The sequence below is a fragment of the Equus caballus genome, chromosome 20, assembly GCF_041296265.1.
Source record: "Equus caballus isolate H_3958 breed thoroughbred chromosome 20, TB-T2T, whole genome shotgun sequence".
Taxonomy (NCBI): domain Eukaryota; kingdom Metazoa; phylum Chordata; class Mammalia; order Perissodactyla; family Equidae; genus Equus; species Equus caballus.
In genome coordinates this window covers 53,526,956-53,547,095 of record NC_091703.1, presented here as the reverse complement: position 1 = coordinate 53,547,095, position 20,140 = coordinate 53,526,956, and the positions used below count along the sequence as shown (strand labels likewise).

The following is a 20,140-nucleotide window of genomic DNA, read 5'->3' as shown; positions in this document are numbered from 1 at the left end:
AGGAAGAAGCTTCAAAGAGTAGGCTTCCAGAGAAGGAGGAGGCAGAGCAGAGACTCTGACTTATCAGAACTCAAAAGAAAGGGTTCCAAGAGAAGGTGGTAAAGAGTAAATTGTATTATATGTAGATAGAAAAGGCTAAACACTTGACCAGGGGGTTGGCAAACTTCGGCCCACAGGCCAAAGCCAGCCTCCTGCCCGTTTTTCCAAATAAAAGTTAATTGTAATACAGCTCCCCCTACTCATTTACACAGTGTCTATACTGCTTTCACTGACAAGGGTGAGCTGAGTAGTTACAACAAAGATGGCATGGCCCACAAAGCCTAAACTGTTTACTACTTTCCTCTTTACAGAAAAGCCTGCCAACTCTCGCCCTTGACTATGAGCTCCCTATTCTCTCATCTATCTGCCTAAGCATTTATTAACGTCTAGTACATGGTGCGAGCTTAAATATCTGTTAAATTAATGAATAAATGAAAAGAGACCATTAGATTTGGAAACAATCAATGACCTTCAGGAAAGCAATTTATGAAGAGTGTTTGGAGACTGGAGCAGTCAGAAACGAGGCAGTTAGACACAAAATAGAAGAATTAAATTTGGAGAAATGGGAGCTACTTTTCTCTAACAAGAAGGCAAAGAGAAGATGAGTGACAGTATAGAAACATTCTAAGGTGAAGAGTGGGAAAAGTGAAGAAGCTCACATTGGACCATTTGGTCTCATATTTGACACCAATTGCAAAGTGAATATGAAAGAGCTTGGGGCTTAAAGAAAAAGGAAGAAGAAACAAAAATAGTTGGAAATGTCTACATGGGAAAAGTGGCTGGAAGTGAAAAATAGAGGATTAAAAGGATCATCAATCATGGGAGGAGGATCCTCTTGAGGCTGAAGAGCACAAATGAACATACTAACAGAACAAGAATAAAATATATGAACCCATGGGTGTGTGTATGCTATTCATATACGTAGATTTCATGTAGAGGGTTGGATTTATGACCATTTGTTATCAGTAAATCTGAGTTCAATATACTGCAATGAGGACCCAAAACCCAAAAGAACTTCAGATGAAGTCAATACTCATTACCCGTGCACTATTTTAATTTTCTTGCTCAGAGAAAGAAAATAGCTAACCCCAAATTTTATCATCCTGTAATTGACACCTGATATAAAAAATATTCAGGCCTGACAAGTACTTGGGAATCCCCTTTCATTAACCTTAGAAATGATTAGTCAAATAAAGGATTTGTATTTCCTTAGAGTGGGATTCTTTACCAGATGGGAGGAGTTAGAAGCCAAAGACAGAATGGCTAGAAGAACTGGAAGGCACGACCCTTGGATCCACACCATCTTTGAGCATCTTCTCTCAGTCATCTGTCCGACCCATCACAAAGGAAGAAAGGGAAGGTGAGGATCAAAATGAGAATAGCAGTGGATTTCTTAACCCAGAACTTGAATTTCTCTTTATTTTTATTGGTATCTTATTCTAAGTGCCATGGTGCTCTTTTTCTCATTATTAAATCAGATTAAAAAAAAAAAAAAAGATTCTACTGGTAGTATGCCAAAGCAAGAAGCTTTCCAATGTTGCTGGTATTTGCATAGACATGGGAAAACTACAGAAAAAAACTTCTGAGAAGTACATGAATTAAACGTATGACCATGAATCTCAACTCAGCACTTAATGCTGCCCAGCCACCAAATTATGCTTCGCTAGTGCATTTGTCCTCCCACTTTCTGAGAGAGCTGCCATATTTAATCAGTCCTGAGACAACATTTTTTACATCTCTGGAGTCAGGATGCACTTTTTATTGATGGTGAATATCAACTATACTTGTTGGATTTTCTTTCTCAGTAGTAGATAAAATAATGCTATGTATTTATTTTCATTTTATTTTTATATTCATTTTTCTTATATAGTCAACAGAATAGACAGCATTTCACAACTTTTCCTCTCTCCTGAAACTTCCAACATCTCCCCATCCTCACTCTTCCTACTGCACTACTACACTGGAAACAATGACATAATCAGAAGGACCCCTCAACCGTCTCTACCCGCAGCAGCATCTGTACCCACACACTCTGCCTTCCTGCCTGTTACCATAGATTAAGCTTTCAAAGAGTAATCCCAGGACCCCTGGGGGTTCCTCAGACTCTTTGGGGGTCTGTAAAGTCAAAACTATTCTCATACTACTACTAAATCCTTATTTGCTTTTCTACTCCTGTTTTCTCACACATGCACAGTGGAGTTTTCCAAAGGTTACATAATGAATGATATCACAGAAGGCTCAGTACAGAAGCAGACGAAAATCCAGCTGTCTTCTATTAATAAAGTCAGACATTAAAGAGATTTGCAAAAATGCAAAACAATTCCACTCTTCTCAATAAATTTTTTTGTTTGGAAAAAATAGTTATTTTTCATAAAAATTACGTTATTTGTACTAACATGAAATAAGTTTATTATTGCTTTGTAGAACATTAATAAATATTTTAAATGTCTCAGATTAATTTCTAACATGGTAAATATCAATAGATATAAACTACATAAACGAAAGCCCTTGGAGGTCCTGGATAATTTTTAAGAGTACAAAGGTGTCCCGAGACCAAAGAGCTGGAGAACTACCGCCCGAGATGAACGACTGGTGCTTCTCTCTAGAGCCGTTCCTCCACTTGTGTACTAGACTCCATCCTCTCTCACACGCTCCACAACTCTCCCCACTCTCACATTTATCAGCGTTTCCCTCTAAAGAATCATTCGCATTTATGTACAAATATGTCGTTATTTATTCTATCTTAAAAACAAACAAAAAATCCTTCTCTTGACTCCACTTCCTCTGCCAGCTGCTGCCCCATCTTTCTGCTTCCTTTTGCACCAAGTTTCCTCAAAAGAGCTGTCTATACATACTTAAGATGTCGAATTCCTCTCCTCCCATTCTCTCTTAAATCCGCTCCCATCAGATTTTCCTACCCTCCCATTCCACTGAAACTCCTCATTAGGGTCCCCAATGCTCCCTACATTGCTAAATCCCCGTGTGACACAATGAACCATTCTGTCTTCCTTGATACACACGCACTTCTCACTTTGCACAGTTCCGATACGCATGAATTTCAGTTACCACCGTTGGCAACAACATGGTTCAAATTTCAACTACCTCAGTTGATTAACTGTGAGTAATTGCATAAAGTACAAATTCATTGTTACGTTTTCAATCCACCAACTTCTATATAAATAACAGATGTGCATGATGATCAGTGACAACTGTATCAGCTCTTTCAAGTCTACTGATGACTGGTCACTGGGCATCTGTTTTTCAGTTCACACAGAGAAAGCAAAGTGTGTAGCTATGTTGCCTTCTTGTCTCTCAGTGATAAACCCACATGACATTTTACAAAAATGGATAACTGAATGAGGGAATTGGCCAACAAAGATGAAAGTGCAGCAGAGAAACAAAGAGCAATAAAGCTAGAAGTGAAATTCGAATCAAACATAATGGTGTTATAGAAGAAAGAGCTGATTGTGGGAATGCTGACACTGCCACCATCCAACAGACTCTTGACGTGCAGCCAGGAGAACTCGGTGAAGGCCAACTTACTGACATAAAGCGATGGTAAAGAAAAGGCTGAACACAGCCCAGATGCCAGCAAAAAACTGCACATTAAAAGAACTCTGAGATATTTCGTGTCATTAAAGGAACTCTAGGAGACCTTTCACAACATTGAAAGCAAAAATAATAAAGTGTTGGGAGTTGATCCAAACTTAGAAAGGAATATGACCATTTACCAAGGCATAGAAAAGATGTTCATTCTGTATCATAAGTTACACAATGAAAAGAAGGCAAGCACCGTTCAAACCACTCTTGAAAAGCTGTTCACAAAGAAATAAAACTTTAATTTTCAATGTTGCCCATGTTTTAAATTACAGTGTACTAAATAAAAATTAGTTTCACTAATCTTTCATTGCCCTATACATTTATAACCATCACAGTTTTTCATGTTTTGACAAAAATTTTTCAAGGTCACAGAACAACAGTAAATGTTCGCACTGATTAGTAAGACTGTCATTTTTACAGCCCCGCACTACTGTGCAGAGCGAGGGCCGCCTGCCCTTTCCTCATCTGGCTTCCAGGATACCACACCCACTTGGCTTCTTCCTGCCTCACTAGCTGTCCTGCTCAGTCTCCTCTTCTCAGCTCTTGGTGTTGGAGGACCCTGGAGCTCAGTCCTTGGAGCTCTTCTCTTCTTTATCTACACAGACTCCCTTAGAGATTTCACCCAATCCTGTGGCTTAAAATATCATCTATACGCCAACAACTCCCACATGGACATCTCCAGCCCAGATCTCGCATCTGCACTCTGGATTTATATATCCAACAGCCTGCTTCAGATCTCCACTTGGATATCTAATAGATATGTTAAACGTAGTATAACCAAAACTGAAGTCCTCCCCCCTCAAAAAAATCTCCTCGAAAAGATAGCCTCTTCAATAAATGGTGTTGGGAAATCTGGGCAATCATTTGCAAAAGAATGAAGGTAGACCATTATCTCATGCCATCCACAAAAATAAACTCAAAGGATCAAAGAGTTGAAGCTAAGTCCTGAAATCCTGAAACCACTAAACTCCTGGAAGATAATGTAGGCAGTACACTCTTTGACATTGAACTTAAAAGGATCTTTTTGACTACCATGTCTCCTCAGACAAGGGAAACAAAAGAAAAAATAAACAAGTGGGACTTCATCAGACTTCTGCAAGGCAAAAGAAACCAGGATCAAAACAAAAAGATAACCCACCAACTGGGAGAAAATATTTGCAAATCATATATCCAACTAGGGGTTAATCTCCATAATATATAAGGAACTCATACAACTGAACAACAAAAAAACAAACAACCCGATCAAAAAATGGGCAGAGGATGTAACAGACATTTTTCCAAAGAAGATATACAGATGGCCAATAAACACATGAAAGATGTTCAACATCACTAATCATCAGGGAAACACAAATCAAAACCACACCAAGATACCACTTTACACCTGTTAAAATGGCTATAATCACAAGACTAAAACCAACAAATGTTGGAAAGGGTGTAGAGAAAAGGGAACGCTCATATACTGCTGGGGGGAATGCAAACTAGTACAGCCACTATGGAAAACAGTACGGAGATTCCTCAAAAAGCTAAAAATAGAAATACTGTATGACCTAGCTATCCCACTACTGGGTATCTACCCAAACAACTTGAAATCAACAATCCAAAGTAACATACGCACCCCTATGTTCATTGCAGCACTATTCACAATAGCCAAGACATGGGAGCAACCCAAGTACCCATCAACCGATGATTGGATAAAGAAGATGTGGTATATGTATACAATGGAATACTACTCAGCCACAAAAAAAGACAAAATCATCCCATTTCCAACAACATGGATGGACCTGGAGGGAATTATGCTAAGGGAAATAAGCCAAACTGAGAAAGACGAACAACATATGATTTCACTCATATCCAGAATATAAACAAACACATGGAAAAAGAAAACAGTTCAGTGGTTACCAGGGGAAGGGGAGTGGGGGGTGGGCACAGGGGGTGAAGGGGAGAACTTATGTGGTAACAGACAAGAAATAATGTACAACTGAAATTTCACAATGATATAAACTATTATGAAATCAATAAAAAAATTATTACAAAAAGAAAAAGAAAGAAAAAACACCTCCTCTACCCACAATGCACATCTTCCCCATCTCAGCTGATGGCAACTTCTTCCTTCCAGTTGCTCAGGCCCAAAAGCTTGGAGTTATACTTAACTACTCTCTCTTTTATAGCACCTATATAAGCTGCTGAAGTCCCATTGGCTCTACCTTCAAAATATATCCAAAATCAGACCACTTCTCCCCACCTTCACTGATACTACCTGGGTCCATGCACCATCATCTGTTGCCTGGATTACAGCATGTTCTCCTAACTAGTTTCCCTCCTGATCTATCTCAACACAATAGCCAGGGTAGTTCTTTTAAAACATATGTCAGATCTTGCCACTCCTCTGCTCAGAACCCCCACAGTGGCTCTCCATTTCAGAGAAAAGCCAGCATCGTTCCAAAGACCTAGTAGGTCCTACACGACCTGGCTCCTTGTTAATTTTCTAACTCCATCTCCGACTCCTCTTCCTCTCACTCACCCCATTCCAGCCACGCTCGCTGGCCTACTTCTTGCCAGCGTTACTTGAGTATTCTAGGCATGCTACTATTCAGGGCCTTGACAATCACCATTCCTTCTTTGTGGAAAGCTCTTCCTTCAGATATCCACACGGCTAACTCCTTTACCTTCAAGTGTTAGCTCAATGTCACCTTGTCAAGGTGTGACCACCTCCCCTGATCAACGGCAACCCACCACCACCCTCCAGAAACCCTTATCACCCTTATTTTCCTCCACTGTTCCATAGTACTCAGCACCTAATATCCTGTATAACTTGCTTGTGGTGTTTATTGGCTATCTTCCACTGCTTAGAAGGTCAACTCCATGAAGGCAACAATTTGTTGTCTACTTTGTTTACTGATAAAAGCCCAAGGGCCTAGTGATAGTATCTGACACAGAGTAGGCGTTCAATTATTATTTGCCAAATAAGTGAAGTTGAAAAAGTTTAAGTTACTAGTTATTATATTGGACCCAGGGAACCTTCTGTGTATAACTAATAACTCCCACCTGGTGAGGGAAATCTGAAAATCTAAAATGTGATTATCCATTCATTTGATCAAGAACTATTTCCTGAATATTTCATATGTGCCAAAGCCAGAATGGACCCTAGACAGTCAAACGTACTTTTCCAATTCTGGTGCAGGACCTTCTCGCTTTCGAACACGGTTCTGAACTGACAAGAGTGCTTCTGGTGAATACTGGGCAGCATTGCTTTCCATGTACTTCAAAACATAGTCATCTGTATCAAGGATGACGAACCGGTGGCCAAACACTGAGGAGAAGGTAGAAATATACTTAGCTTGGTTATGTTTTTATCATGCAATCAGGAGTAAAATAATAGTGACCCTCCAATGACAAATTCACAGGTAAGCATTTGTGACCTAGACTAGGGAACTTTCAAAAGCTCTCTAAACTAATATGCAGCAGTTTGCTCAGTGTTTAGGAAGCTCAGGGTCTACATCTGTAGCCAACCAGTGCAACCAATTTACAGCTTAATTGATAAGGAAGGAGATTAAGACACTGCATTGCATATACAAGTATATTAGCTTTATCTCAGCTGGAATGCAGCCCAGCTGCCTCTTACAAGGGTTAATTGAATTAAATTCCAACTAAGAACCCAGTCACTTGGCTAGTAGGAAAGCCTACACTGTGTTTAGACCTACCCTCAATCACAGCACCAATGAAGAAGTCACTAGGGCTGTAGTAGACCGGGTTTTCCACCGACGAGTATGGTTTAATAACTTTAGTTCTGCCAAGGTACTTGCCCCCAATGATACCAGAATTGCGAACAGGAGGTTCAAAGATACTGATCATGTCGGTGGCTAGAAAATAAGAGAAGACGAATCGGCGGTCTTTGTCTTCTGGGATGGGGGATTCCTAGAAAGGTGAAGAAAAGAGGATATTATGAAGGTACATGATCTATACAGATGCTCCAAACTTACATACCTACAGAGACTAGGTATATAATATAAACCTAATCTATAAAGTACCATATAAATGAACGGTATGGGGGGACTCTGGTGGCTTGGAAAGGACATGTCCATCTAAAAGAGGCTGCCCCAACTCAACTCCAGGTGATTGTTGCTTTGTGGGAACGTAGGCCCAATGTTGCAAGATCTTCCAATTTTTCATGAGGAGATAAACATCTGGATTACTATATAAAACCCCTGATATTAAAATGTTGACTCCAACTCTTTTAAAGCACCATGCAGGCCAAATAAAACACTTAAGTGGGCTACATTCTGCCCACAGGCTGCCAGTTTGAGACCTCTTGGCTGACATTATGTTCAACTTCGTGGACACTAAGATGATTATGCAAAGTTTCGTTCTTTAAACAAGTCCATTTGTATATATAATTTTAAAAAAAATTTATGAAGGGAGGAATGAGTAATATAACATCATAGAGTTGAAAGTGATTCTGAGAAACTGACTTGTAGACAAGACACTTCCTAAATCAAATCACTGAAGAGTGATCACATAACCCTTAAGAAACAAATTCCAGATTGAACAAGCCTAAATAGAGACATGCTTGTTCTTGACTCAAATCCTCTCATATCACAACTTCAGCACGTTATCTTTTCATTCAGACCATGGAATTATTTGTGTAATCATTTCTTGGTTATCAGAGAAAGTCATGGGGCTTCCTCTTAGCAAAATAATTTCCTCATACCATTCCCTAATCTAATATTCTTCAAGACTTTTTTGATTGGACACCCCTATAATAAAAAAAAATTAACAAACATCCACAATATAGTTAATAAAAATCAAACCACATCACTCCTCTGCTCTCAAACTTCCAGAGGATTCCCCCATCACACTTAGAATAAAATAGTTCTGAGCAGGGCCACAGGCAGTGGTGCACCAAGGGGGTTGGGGAGATGGCAGCAACAGCTCACCCTGGCAGGAAGGAGGATTTTAAAACTTACAAAAATTTTTTTTACCTTTTTATTTTTAACTAAGTTTAGACTTACAGAAAAGTTCATAAATAACAGAGAATTCTCATATGCCCTTCACCAAGCTTCCCCTAACATTAACATCTTACATAACCACAGTACAACTATCAAACCCAGGAAAATAACAGTAGTACAATCCTATTAAGTAAACTACTGCCCTTGTTCAAATTTCACCCATTTTTCACTTATGTTCTTTTTCTGTTTCAGGAGCCTATATGGGATCCCATACTGCACTGAGTTATTTCTCTGTAATCTCCTCCATGTGACAGTTTCTCAGTTTGCCCTTATCTTTCATGACCTTGACACTTTTGAAAGGCACTGGTCAATTATTTTGTTGAACGTCCCTCATGCATCTTATTTCTGCATCTATGGCAAAAATACCACAGGAAAAAACAGTGTGTCCTGCTCAGTGCATATCAGAGTTCACAATATCAGTATATCTTGTTGTTGGTATGTTGAGCTTGACCACTTGATTAAGAAGACATCTGCTGGCTTTCTCCCCTATAAACTTACCATCTTTCCCTTTGCAGTTAATATCTTAAGAGAAATGCTCTGAAACTATGAAAGTCTTGTTTCTCTTCACAGGTTTTCCCACTAATCTTAGCATCCACTGATGGATCTTATCTGCAACAATTACTGCTGCCGTGTGTGCTTAACAGTAGTTTCTATTGTCCTCTTCTCTCCTACATTTAAGAGTTGAAATTCTACTATATGGAGGAGCTGCCTCTTTGGGGATGACTGTTTTATCAGTGATGCTGTTTAGAATTACAGGCACACGATGACAATAAGAAGTAGATCAGCTTTTACTTGGTTTTACTTTTCAATTCTCCACAGGCTTGTTACCTGCACCCTGGGTGACTGCTCCCACCACCCACCCATCAGGCCTTATGCCACTGGCTGCAAAGCCCCAAGCTGGCCCCCGAGCCCCTCTTCATTTCTGCCCCTCTACGCTCCATTCCCTGTGTACCGCCCTTGCCTGAAACACAGTTGCCTCAGATAGTGCCCTGGCGTGCTCGCTTGGTTATTCCTTCTGGTCTCTGCTCAGCTGTGCCCTCCTCGAAGACGCTTTCCCTGATCTTCCAATGTAAATGAGCCCCCTCCCCATCACTGTCTCCTGCTTTCTCCCGAATGTGCTATTACCTATCCTGGTATGATATCTTTCCTTATGGACTAAAAGTCCTCCGTGAAGGCAGAGATTTGTCTGTCTTCCACTGTACCCTCAATGCCTAGAACTATGCCAAGCTCCAAGTAGTTCTTTAATATTTGTTGAACAAATGAATAATTAAACATACGTTCTTCTATATAACTATGTTTTGTGCATTACAATATACATATATATATATATATATATATATATATATCAGGGGCTATAAAATAAATGCACTCCTAATAAAATAAAAACAGAGGCTGTCATCTTTTCTTAACAACCTCCATCGATTACATTGTCTTGCACACTCCCTGGAAGGGTGTGCACGCTGCTTCAGAGATCACCGCTCAAGTCAGGTTTCTTATGCTCTTCCAAAGCTTCCTCAAGTTTCTCAGCCAGCACCCAACTCTGAGCCCCAGATATTTTTACTTAGGCACCAATTGCCTACCTGGGTTTATATACTTTATTTCCTCACAACATGTCCAGTGCCATCTGAACTTAATCTATATTTGTCTCTGATCATTCCTCCAGCATATTCCCGTCTTTTGAATTTCCACATTTTCTTCTGAAGTCCTCACCTTATTCCTAAGCCCTTTCCCCTTATTGTCAGATACCCTTTCTTTCATCCCAGAGCTTTTATGATGAGCTGAATGAATACACCCTCTATTTCACCAAACAGGTCAGGAAAAACCTTTGAAAATTACACTATCAGAATACCACATCTTCTTTCTTGTCTGTAGGAAGATATCCGCTACTTCCTTACTAATAGTTCTGTTGGTGTTCTTCTAAATATATATAGATATATTTTTTTACTGTGTCCCATAACAGAGAAAACTGCAAGAAATCAAAATGTATAGTTCAAAGAATTTTCACAGAGTGAAAACTCATGGAACCAGGACCCAGGTCCAGGAACAGAACACTGATGGAACCCAGAAAGCAGCCTGCCCATCACCACTCCATCCCTCCCTCACCAAAAAGCCAGTATCCTGAGTTTTATGGTTTTCTTTAGTTTTACTACAAAGCGGGGGTCCCCAAACAGTTTTGTTTTGCCTGTTTTTTAATCTTCATATAAATGAAATTACATAATATCCAAGTATTCTTTTGTATCTGGATTCTTACATTCAAAATTATGCTTACGTGATATATCTTTGTTATTTGTAGCTACAGTTCCTTAATTTTCACTGCTAAACAGAATTCAAATCATTGTATATTTGCCATAATTTATTTATCCAGTCTTCTATGGATGGACACTTCGACCTATTTTTGGCTATCATGAATTATGCTGCTATGAAGATTTTCATCTCTTGGTGCACACACACGGTACCATTTTGGCACAATTTAGTGTACCTGACTATGCCAAACTGTTTTCCTAAGTGAGTGTGTCACTGAGAGTATGAGATTTCCAGTTGTTCCATATTCTCACCAATGCATTAGCGATCCTGGTGAGTGAGTAGAGGCAATTCGCTCTGGTTATAATTTGTAGTTCCCTGATCACTAGAGCCCAGTTCACATGTCTACTAGCCTTTTGGATATCCTCTTCTGTCAAATGCCTGTTCAAGTTTCTTGCTTATTTTTTTTTTTTATTTTTTTTTTTAAAGATTTTATTTTTTCCTTTTTCTCCCCAAAGCCCCCCGGTACATAGCTGTGTATTCTTCGTTGTGGGTTCTTCTAGTTGTGGCATGTGGGACGCTGCCTCAGCGTGGTCTGATGAGCAGTGCCATGTCCGCGCCCAGGATTCGAACCAACGAAACACTGGGCCGCCTGCAGCGGAGCGCGTGAACTTAACCACTCGGCCACGGGGCCAGCCCCCTTGCTTATTTTTAAAAATGATTTCAGAGTGTTCTTTATGTACGCTCGATATGAGTTCTTGGTTGATTTCTGTAGTAACATCTTCTCCCACTCTGACCTTGCCTTTTTTACTCTCTTAATAGAGTTTTTTGAGGAACAGAAACTTTCCATTTTAATACGGTCAAATTTATCAATTTTTAAAAGAATTACTGCTTTTTGTGTCCTCTAAAGAAAGCCTTCCCTACTACAAGGTTAAGATTATATTATCATTAAGAAGTTTTGTTGCTTTGCCTTTCACACGTAAATCTTCAATCCACCTGGAATTGACTTCTATTTTTGGTGTGAGGTGGGGGTCAAATTTTCCTCTTTTTTCCCATATGGATATCTAATTGTTCCAGTATCATTTCCTGAAAAGACCTTCCTTTCCCAACCTTCTGCATTGCCATGTTTGACATATATCTTAAGTGTGTGTGGGTCTGTTTCTGGGCTATCTTTTCTATCCCATTGGCCTAGTCATCGATCTTTGCACCAATATGAGGTTGTCTTAATTACTTTATATGACTTTTTAACATATTGTGACATTTGGTTGAGCAAATCCATTGATCTTGTTCCAAGAATGTCCTGGCTATCCTCGGTACTTTACATCCCACACAAATTATACAATCAGTTAGTTAAGCTCTGCAAAAATAAAAACCCTTTTGGATTTTGACTGTAATTGCTTTGAAACCACACATCAATTTGGGGCAAATATCTTTATAAGACTGAATTTTCTAACCAGTGAACATGGTATGTCCCTTCATTTATTTAGGTCTGCTTTAATTTTCTCTCTCTGTCTTAGGTATCACACACCTTTTGTTTGATTTATTCCTAGGAATTTAATATTTTTGTGCTATGGTAAATGGCATTTTTCTAACTTTATTTTTTGTCTGTTGCTGTCTATACATTGACTCCACTAACATATTATATAGCTTCTCTTTGATTCTCTGCATATATAATCATTCATTTTAGACGATAACAGTGTCATTTCTTCCTTTCCAATCCTTACACCTTTTATTTCCCTTACTGTCTCACTGCTCCAGCTAGGACCTCTGGTACAGTGTTGAATAAAAGGCGTGACAGGGAGCAGTCTTGCCTTGATCCTAATCTCAGAGGGTACACTTTCAGCATGTCGTCACTAAGCATGCTGTTTGCAGTAGATTTTTGGTAGATACCCTTTATCAGACCACAGAACTTTCCTTTTATCCCCTATTTACTAAGAGTTTTGTTTTAAAACCATAATAGATGAATTTTATCAAATACTTTTCTGCATCTAATTTTTTCTTTTATTGTTACTGTGATAATTTTCCAAAATACAAACACTTTGCTTTGTTTATAGATCTCTGCTGAAATTCTCAATCTTATCCTTTAACTCCTTAAACATAGTAAACATAGCTTTTTTAAGTTTGAGTTTGATAACATCAGTATTTGAAGCCCCTATGGATCTATTTCTATTAACTGTTTCTGCTCATTTTCCTTCATATCATCTTGCCTTTTGTCTGGCCATTGTATTGTTAATATTGTTTTTTTGAATGAGTGCCATACATTGTATTACTTAAATTGTTTGCAGAAATAATTTGAAACCTAGGACAATGCAATCTTCAGAGAATTTACATTTGCTTCTGCCAGATACCTGGGGACATTAGTAATCCAGGATTATCTTAATCTGATTTCCGGAATTTAGGTAATTCAGGGACTGAGATAATTCAAAAGCAGACAATAGTCCCTTCAAGGATAAGCCACTAAGGACTAAAGCACAGAGGGTTTACCAAGTGCTTCTGCCTTTGATGGGCCCTAGATTCCAATGTTTGCCCTCAGAGAATGCCCTAAATCCAACGTTTGCCTTCTAGAATCAGCAAACATTCCCAGGGGAGAATGGCCCCCTTTTCCAGGCTCACCTCTCTGGTTGTCAATATTCTCCTGGTTCTTGCTCACTGATTCTTCACATCTTTCTAGTTGTTCAGCACCCTCAAGCAGTAGTAAATACACACACACACACACACACACACACACACAAACGAGTTTTTCTAGTTGTCCTCAGCAAGAGGGCTGATCCAAATTACCTAGTCTATCATGGCTAGAAACAGAAGTCCTCTACCTACTTTTCTACATTTTGTGACACATCACATTTGCCTGGATTTGTCAGTATAGAAAACTGCAGTCAATATATACATATTCTTTCTCCTCATTTAGCAATATCTAATGTTATTCATAGAAATTTTTATAATCAATCATGTAACAATTTTCCCAGGATTTTTAGGTAGGAAAAGTAAGCTTAGAACTATGTAGTTTACAAACTCATGTGAGTCCTTTTCCCTTTTCATAGCCTAAGCACTATACTGGTTCTTCATCAAAAGAATGCTGGGTTGAGGATTCTCAGAGCTGCAGGAATAGGATTTTTTTCCAACTTCCTTCCTTATCGTGACTCTTCATGTCACCCTCTTGAGGGCTGTGGTAACTACTTCTCACTAGTAAAAACAATTGTGATCATCTTTTCACTACTGCTTCTCTCATATATAAGACGGCAGTATTAAAGCTGCTTACATGAATGTACTGTCATATTTCCAAAATAATATACATTGTAAAATAAAAATACACTATTTTTTTCAATTACTTTATTGAGGTCATAATGGTTTATAACATTGTGTAATTTCAGGTGTACATTATTATTTATCAGTTCCTGTATAGACTGCATTGTGCTTATTACCAATAGGCTAATTTTTACCTGTCGTCATATATGTTGGTGCCCCTGTACCACTTTCACCCACCACCCTACCCCTTTTCCCTGGTAACCACTTATCTGTTCTCTTTAACCATGGGTTTATCTCCACATATGAGTGAAATCATGTAGTGTTTGTGTTTCTCTGTCTGGCTTATTTTACTTAAAATAATACCCTCAAAGTCCATCCATGTTGTTGCAAATGGGACGATTTTGTCTTTTGTTATGGCTGAGTAAAATTCCATTGTGTATATATATACACCACATCTTCTTTATCCATTCATCCATTGATGAACATGTGGGTTGCTTCCATGTCTTGGCTATTGTGAATAATGCTGCAATGAACATAGGGGTGCATAAGTCTCTTTGAATTGTTGATTTCAAATTCTTTGGATAAATACCCAATAGTAGAATAGCTGGATTGTATGGTATTTCCATTTTTAATTTTTTAAGAAATCTCCATACTGTTTTCCATAGTGGCTGCACCAGTTTGCATTCCCACCAGCAGTGGACAAGGGTTCCCTTTTCTCCACACCCTCTCCAACATTTGTTATATTTCGCCTTGGTAATCATAGCCATTCTAACAGATGTAAGGTAATATCTCATTGTAGTTTTGATTTGCGCTTTGCTAATAATCAGTGATGTTGAACATCTTTTCATGTGCCTGTTGGCCTTCTGTATCTTCTTTGGAGAAATGTCTGTTCACATTCTCCTCCCATTTTTTGATCAAGTTGTTCGTTCTGTTGTTGTTGAGGTGTAAGAGTTCTTTACATATTTTGGAGATTAACCCTTTGTCAGATATATGATTTCCAAATATTCTCTCCCAATTGGTGGGTTGTCTTTTCATTTTGTTCCTGCTTTCTTTTGCCTTGCAGAAGCTTTTTATTGATGTAGTCCCATTTGTTTATTTTTTCTTTTGTTTCCCATACCTGAGTAGACATGGTATTTGGAAAGATGCTGCTAAGACCGATGTCAAACAATGTACTACCTATAGTCTCTTCTAGGAGTTTTATGGTTTCAGGTCTTACACTCAAGTCTTTAATCCATTTGAGTCAATTTTTGTGTATGATGTAAGATAACTACTTTCATTCTTTTGCATGTGGCTGTCCAGTCTTCCCCACACCATTTATTGAAGAGACTTGCCTTTCTCCATTGTGTGTTCTTGGCTCCTTTGTTGAAAGATTAGCAGACTGTAGATGTGTGGTTTTATTTCTGGGTTTTCAATTTCAATCAATTTCGATCTAAGTGTCTGTTTTTGTACCAGTAGCATGCTGTTTTGATTACTATAGCCTTGTAGTATATTGTGAAGTCAGGGATTGTGATGCCTCCATCTTTGTTCTTTTTTCTCAGGATTGCTCTAGCTATTTGGGGTCGCTGGTTGTTCTATATACATTTTAGGATTCTTTGTTCTATTTCCATGAAAAATGTCATTGGGATTCTGATTGGGATTGCACTGAATCTGTAGACTGCTTTAGGTAATATGGACATTTTAACTACGTGTATTCTTCTAATCCATGTGCATGGAATATCTTTCCATTTCTTTATGTCATCTTTGATTTCTTGCAATAATGTCTTATAGTTTTCAGTGTACAGGCCTTTCACTTCCTTGGTTAAATTTATTCCTAGTATTTTATTCTTTTTGTGCAATCGTGAATAGGATTATATTCTTGAGTTCTCCTTCCGCTGGTTTGTTATTAATGTATAGAAATGCAACTGATTTTTCTAAATTGTTTTTGTACCTTGCAACTTTTCTGTAGCTGTTGATTATTTCTAATATATGGTGGATTCTTCAGTGTTTTCTATATAGAGGATCATGTCATCCACAAACAGTGAGAGTTTCACTTCTTCCTTTCCAATTTGGATACCTTTTATTTCTTTTTCTTGCCTAATCGCTCTGGCCAAAACCTCTAGTACCATGTTGAAGAGGAGTGGCAAGAGTGGGCACCCTTGTCTTGTTCCTCTTCTCAGAGGAATGGCTTTCAGTTTTTCACCACTGAGTATGATGTTGGCTGTAAGTTTGTCATATCTGGCCTTTATTATGTTGAGGTACTTCCTTCTATACCCATTTTATTAAGAGTTTTTTTTTTATCATAAATGGATGATGTATCTTGTCAAATGCTTTCTCTACATCTATTGAGACAATCATGTGATTTTTATTTCTCATTTTGTTAATGTGGTGTATCACATTGATTGATTTGCAGATGTTGCACCATCCCTGCATCCCTGGTATAAATTCCACTTGAGCATGGTGTATGATCTTTTTAATGTATTGTTCTATTCAGTTTGCCAATATTTTGTTGAGGATTTTGCATCTATATTTGTCCATGATATTGGCCTGTAATTTTCCTTATTTGTGTTGTCCTTGTCTGGTTTTGGGATCAGGGTTATATTGGCCTCACAGAATCAGTTGAATCAGTTAGGAAGTCTTCCATCTTCTCCAATTTTTTGGAACAGTTAGAGAAGGACAGGTATTAACTCTTCTTTGAATGTTTGGTAGAATTCTCCAAAGAAGCCATCTGGTCCAGGACTTTTGTTTCTTGGGAAGTTTTTGATTACCGTTTCAATTTCTTTACTTGTGATTGGTCTGTTCAGATTCTCTATTTCTTCTTGATTCAGTTTTGGGAGGTTCTATGAGTCTAAGAATTTATCCCTTTCTTCTAGGTTATCCAATTTGTTGGCATATAGTTTTTCATAGTATTGTCTTATAATCCTTTGTATTTCTGTGGTATCTGCTGCATTTTCTCCTTTTTCACTTCTAATTTTATGTATTTGAGCCTTCTCTCTTTTTTTTCTTAGTGAGTCTGGCTAAGGGCTTGTCAATTTTGTTTATCTTCTCAAAGAACCAGCTTTTACTTTCATTAATCCTTTCTAGTATTTTTTTGGTCTCTATTTAATTTATTTCTGCTCTAATTTTTATTATTTCTCTCCTTCTGCTGACTTTGGCCTTTGTTCTTCTTTTTCTAGTTCTGTGAGATGTAGTTTAAGATTACTTATTGAGATTTTTCTTGTTTGTTGAAGCAGGCCTGTATTGCTATGAATTTCCCTCTTAGAACAACTTTTGCTGCACCCCATAAGAGTTGATGTATTTTCATTTGTCTCCAGGTATTTTTTAATTTCTCCTTTGATTTCTTCACTGATCCAATGGTTATTCAGTAGTATGTTGTTTAGTCTCCATCTATTTTTCACTTTCCAGCTTTTTTTTCCCCTAAGATTGGCACCTGAGCTAACATCTATTGCCATTTTTTTTTTCTTCATCTTCTCTCCAAGGCCCCCTGGTACATAGTTGTATATTCTAGTTGTGAGTGCCTCTGGTTGTGCTATGTGGGATGCCACCTCAGCATGGCTGATGAGCAGCACCATGTACATGCCCAGCATCCAAACTGGTGAAACCCTGGGCCAGTGAAGTGGAGTGCGTGAACTTAACCAATCAGCCATGGAGCTGGCCCCTTTCCTAGCTTTTTTCTTGTAGTTGGTTTCTAGTTTCATAGCATTGTGGTCAGAAAAGATGCTTGATATGATTTCAATCTTCTTAAATTTATTGAGGCTTGCCTTGTTTCCCAACATATGGTCTATCTTTGAGAATGTTCCATGTGCACTTGAGGAGAATGTGTACTCTGTTGTTTTTGGATGGAATGTTCTATATATATATATATATATATATATATTAAATCCATCTGATCAAGTGTTTCATTTAAATTCACTATTTCTTTGTTGGCTTTCTGTCTGGATGATCCATCCATTGATGTAAGTGGGGTGTTGAGGTCCCCTACTACTAATTGTGTTGCTGTTAATTTCTCCCTTTAGGTCTTTTAATAGTTGCTTTATATACTTTGGTGTTCCTGTGTTAGACTCATAAGTATTAAGTCCTCTGGGTGGAATGTCCTTTTTATCATTATACACTGCCCTTCTTTGTCTCTCACTGCCTTTTTTATCTTGAAGTCTGCTTTGTCTGATATAAGTATGGCAACACCTGCTTTCTTTTGCTTGCCATTTGCTTGGAGTGTCGTCTTCCAACACTTCACTCTGAGCCTGTGTTTGTCTTTAGAATTGAGATGTGTTTCCTGGAGGCAGCATACTATTGGGTCTTGTTTTTCAATCCATCCAGCCACTCTGTGTCTTTAATGGAAGAATTCAGTCCATTTACATTTAGAGTGATTATTGATAGATGATGGCTTAATCCTGCCATTTTATCTTGTTTTCCAGTTGCTCTTTATTTGCCTTGTTTCTCTTCTCTTGTATTTCTGACTGCCATTTCAGTTTGGTGGTTTTCTGTGATGGTTTTCTCAGTTTTCTCTTTATGTATGATTTTTGTCTCTGCTCTGATTTTTTGTTTTGTGGTTACCATGAGGTTTATATAAAAGATCTCGTAGATGAGATAGTCCATTTTCTGATAGCCTCTTATCTTCATTAATCTAAGCAGGTTCCATCCCTTTCTCTTCCCCATCTACATTATTGTTGCCACAAATTATTGTTTTGCAATGCGTTTGTGATTAAAATGAAGCATTTATATTTATTTTTGATGTTTTCCTTGTCTTTATCTTTTATGTTAAAATTAAGTGTTTGCTAACGTGTTCTCATAGAAAGCTGCAATTTTCTGATTTTGTCTATTTATCTCCTTGCTCAAGACTTTGGAAACCTTTGCCATTTTGCTTCAGGTATGAGGGCATCCTTGATCATTTCTCGTAGTGGCAATGAACTCCCTCAGCTTTTGTTTATCTGGGAAAGTTTTTATTTTTCCATCATATCTGAAGGACAGTTTTGCTGGATGAAGTATTCTTGGCTGGAAGTTTTTGTCTTTCAGTATTCTGACTTTATCATTCCAATCTCTCCTAGACTGTAACGTTTCTGCTGAGAAACTGGCTGAAGGCCTGATAAGGGTTCCTTTGTAGATTATTCTCTTCTGCCTTGCTGCCCTTAATATTTTTTCTTTGTCATTGACTTTTGCCAGTTTTACTATTATATGCCTTGGAGAAGGTCTTTTTACATTGATGTGATTAGGAGTTCTACTGGCTTCATGTACTTGTAAGTCCAGTTTCTTACCCAGGTTTGGGAACTTCTCAGCTATCATTTCTTTGAACAAGCTCTCTGCTCCTTTCTCCCTCTCTTATCCCTCTTGAATATCTATAATCCTTAAGTTGCATTTCCTAATTGAGTTGGATATATCCCAAATAATTTCTTCATTTTTTTTTTAAGTCTTAGTTCTCTCTCCTCCACCTGAACCATTTCTATATTTCTGTCCTCTAAATTACTAATTCTGTCCTCCATAACATCAGCTCTGTTTTTTAAGGTTTCTAGATTCTTTTTTATCCCATTCATTGTGTTCTTCATCTCCAGCATTTGTGGATTTTTTTAGAGTTTCAATCTCTTTTGTGAAGAATTCCTTCTGCTCATTAATTTTATTCCTGAGCTCATTGAACTGTCTTTCTGAGTTTTCTTGTAACTCATTTAGTTTCTTTATGACAATTATTTTGAATTCTCTCTCATTTAGACTGTAAATTTCTGTGACTTCAGGATTGGTTTCCAGAGACTTGTATTTTTCCTTCTGCTCTGGGTGTTAATGAGGTTCTTAATGGTGTTTGATGACTTGATCCTTTGCTGGTGCATAGTGGTAATATCAGGTCACAGATTCCACCTGCCACCACTGGGAGGGCAGGAGCTATATTTTCTGAACCCACTGCATCTGCTGGAATTCGTCCCAATAGGGCTCATCTGTATTTGCCTGCTGGCTACAGCAGCTTGGCGGGTCACACACGCATGCACAGGCACTCTGGTGTGGATCTGCTGCCTTGGCTGGGGACTAGGCCAAGCTGGTGCGGTAGG

General features: G+C 38.3%; 1 protein-coding gene across 9 annotated transcripts in view; it reads right to left on the bottom strand.

Annotated features, from left to right (window-relative positions):
- EFHC1 (EF-hand domain containing 1) overlaps nucleotides 1-20,140 on the bottom strand; it is a 76,401-nt gene that overhangs the window by 17,310 nt on the left and 38,951 nt on the right. For all 9 annotated transcript variants that reach the window (XM_001498967.7, XM_023625076.2, XM_070245678.1 and 6 more), the window contains 2 exons: nucleotides 7,341-7,554; nucleotides 6,802-6,949 (listed from right to left, as the gene is read on the bottom strand). In XM_001498967.7, coding sequence (XP_001499017.4) covers nucleotides 6,802-6,949; nucleotides 7,341-7,554 — 362 coding nt within the window. The remainder of the gene's footprint in view (nucleotides 1-6,801; nucleotides 6,950-7,340; nucleotides 7,555-20,140) is intronic.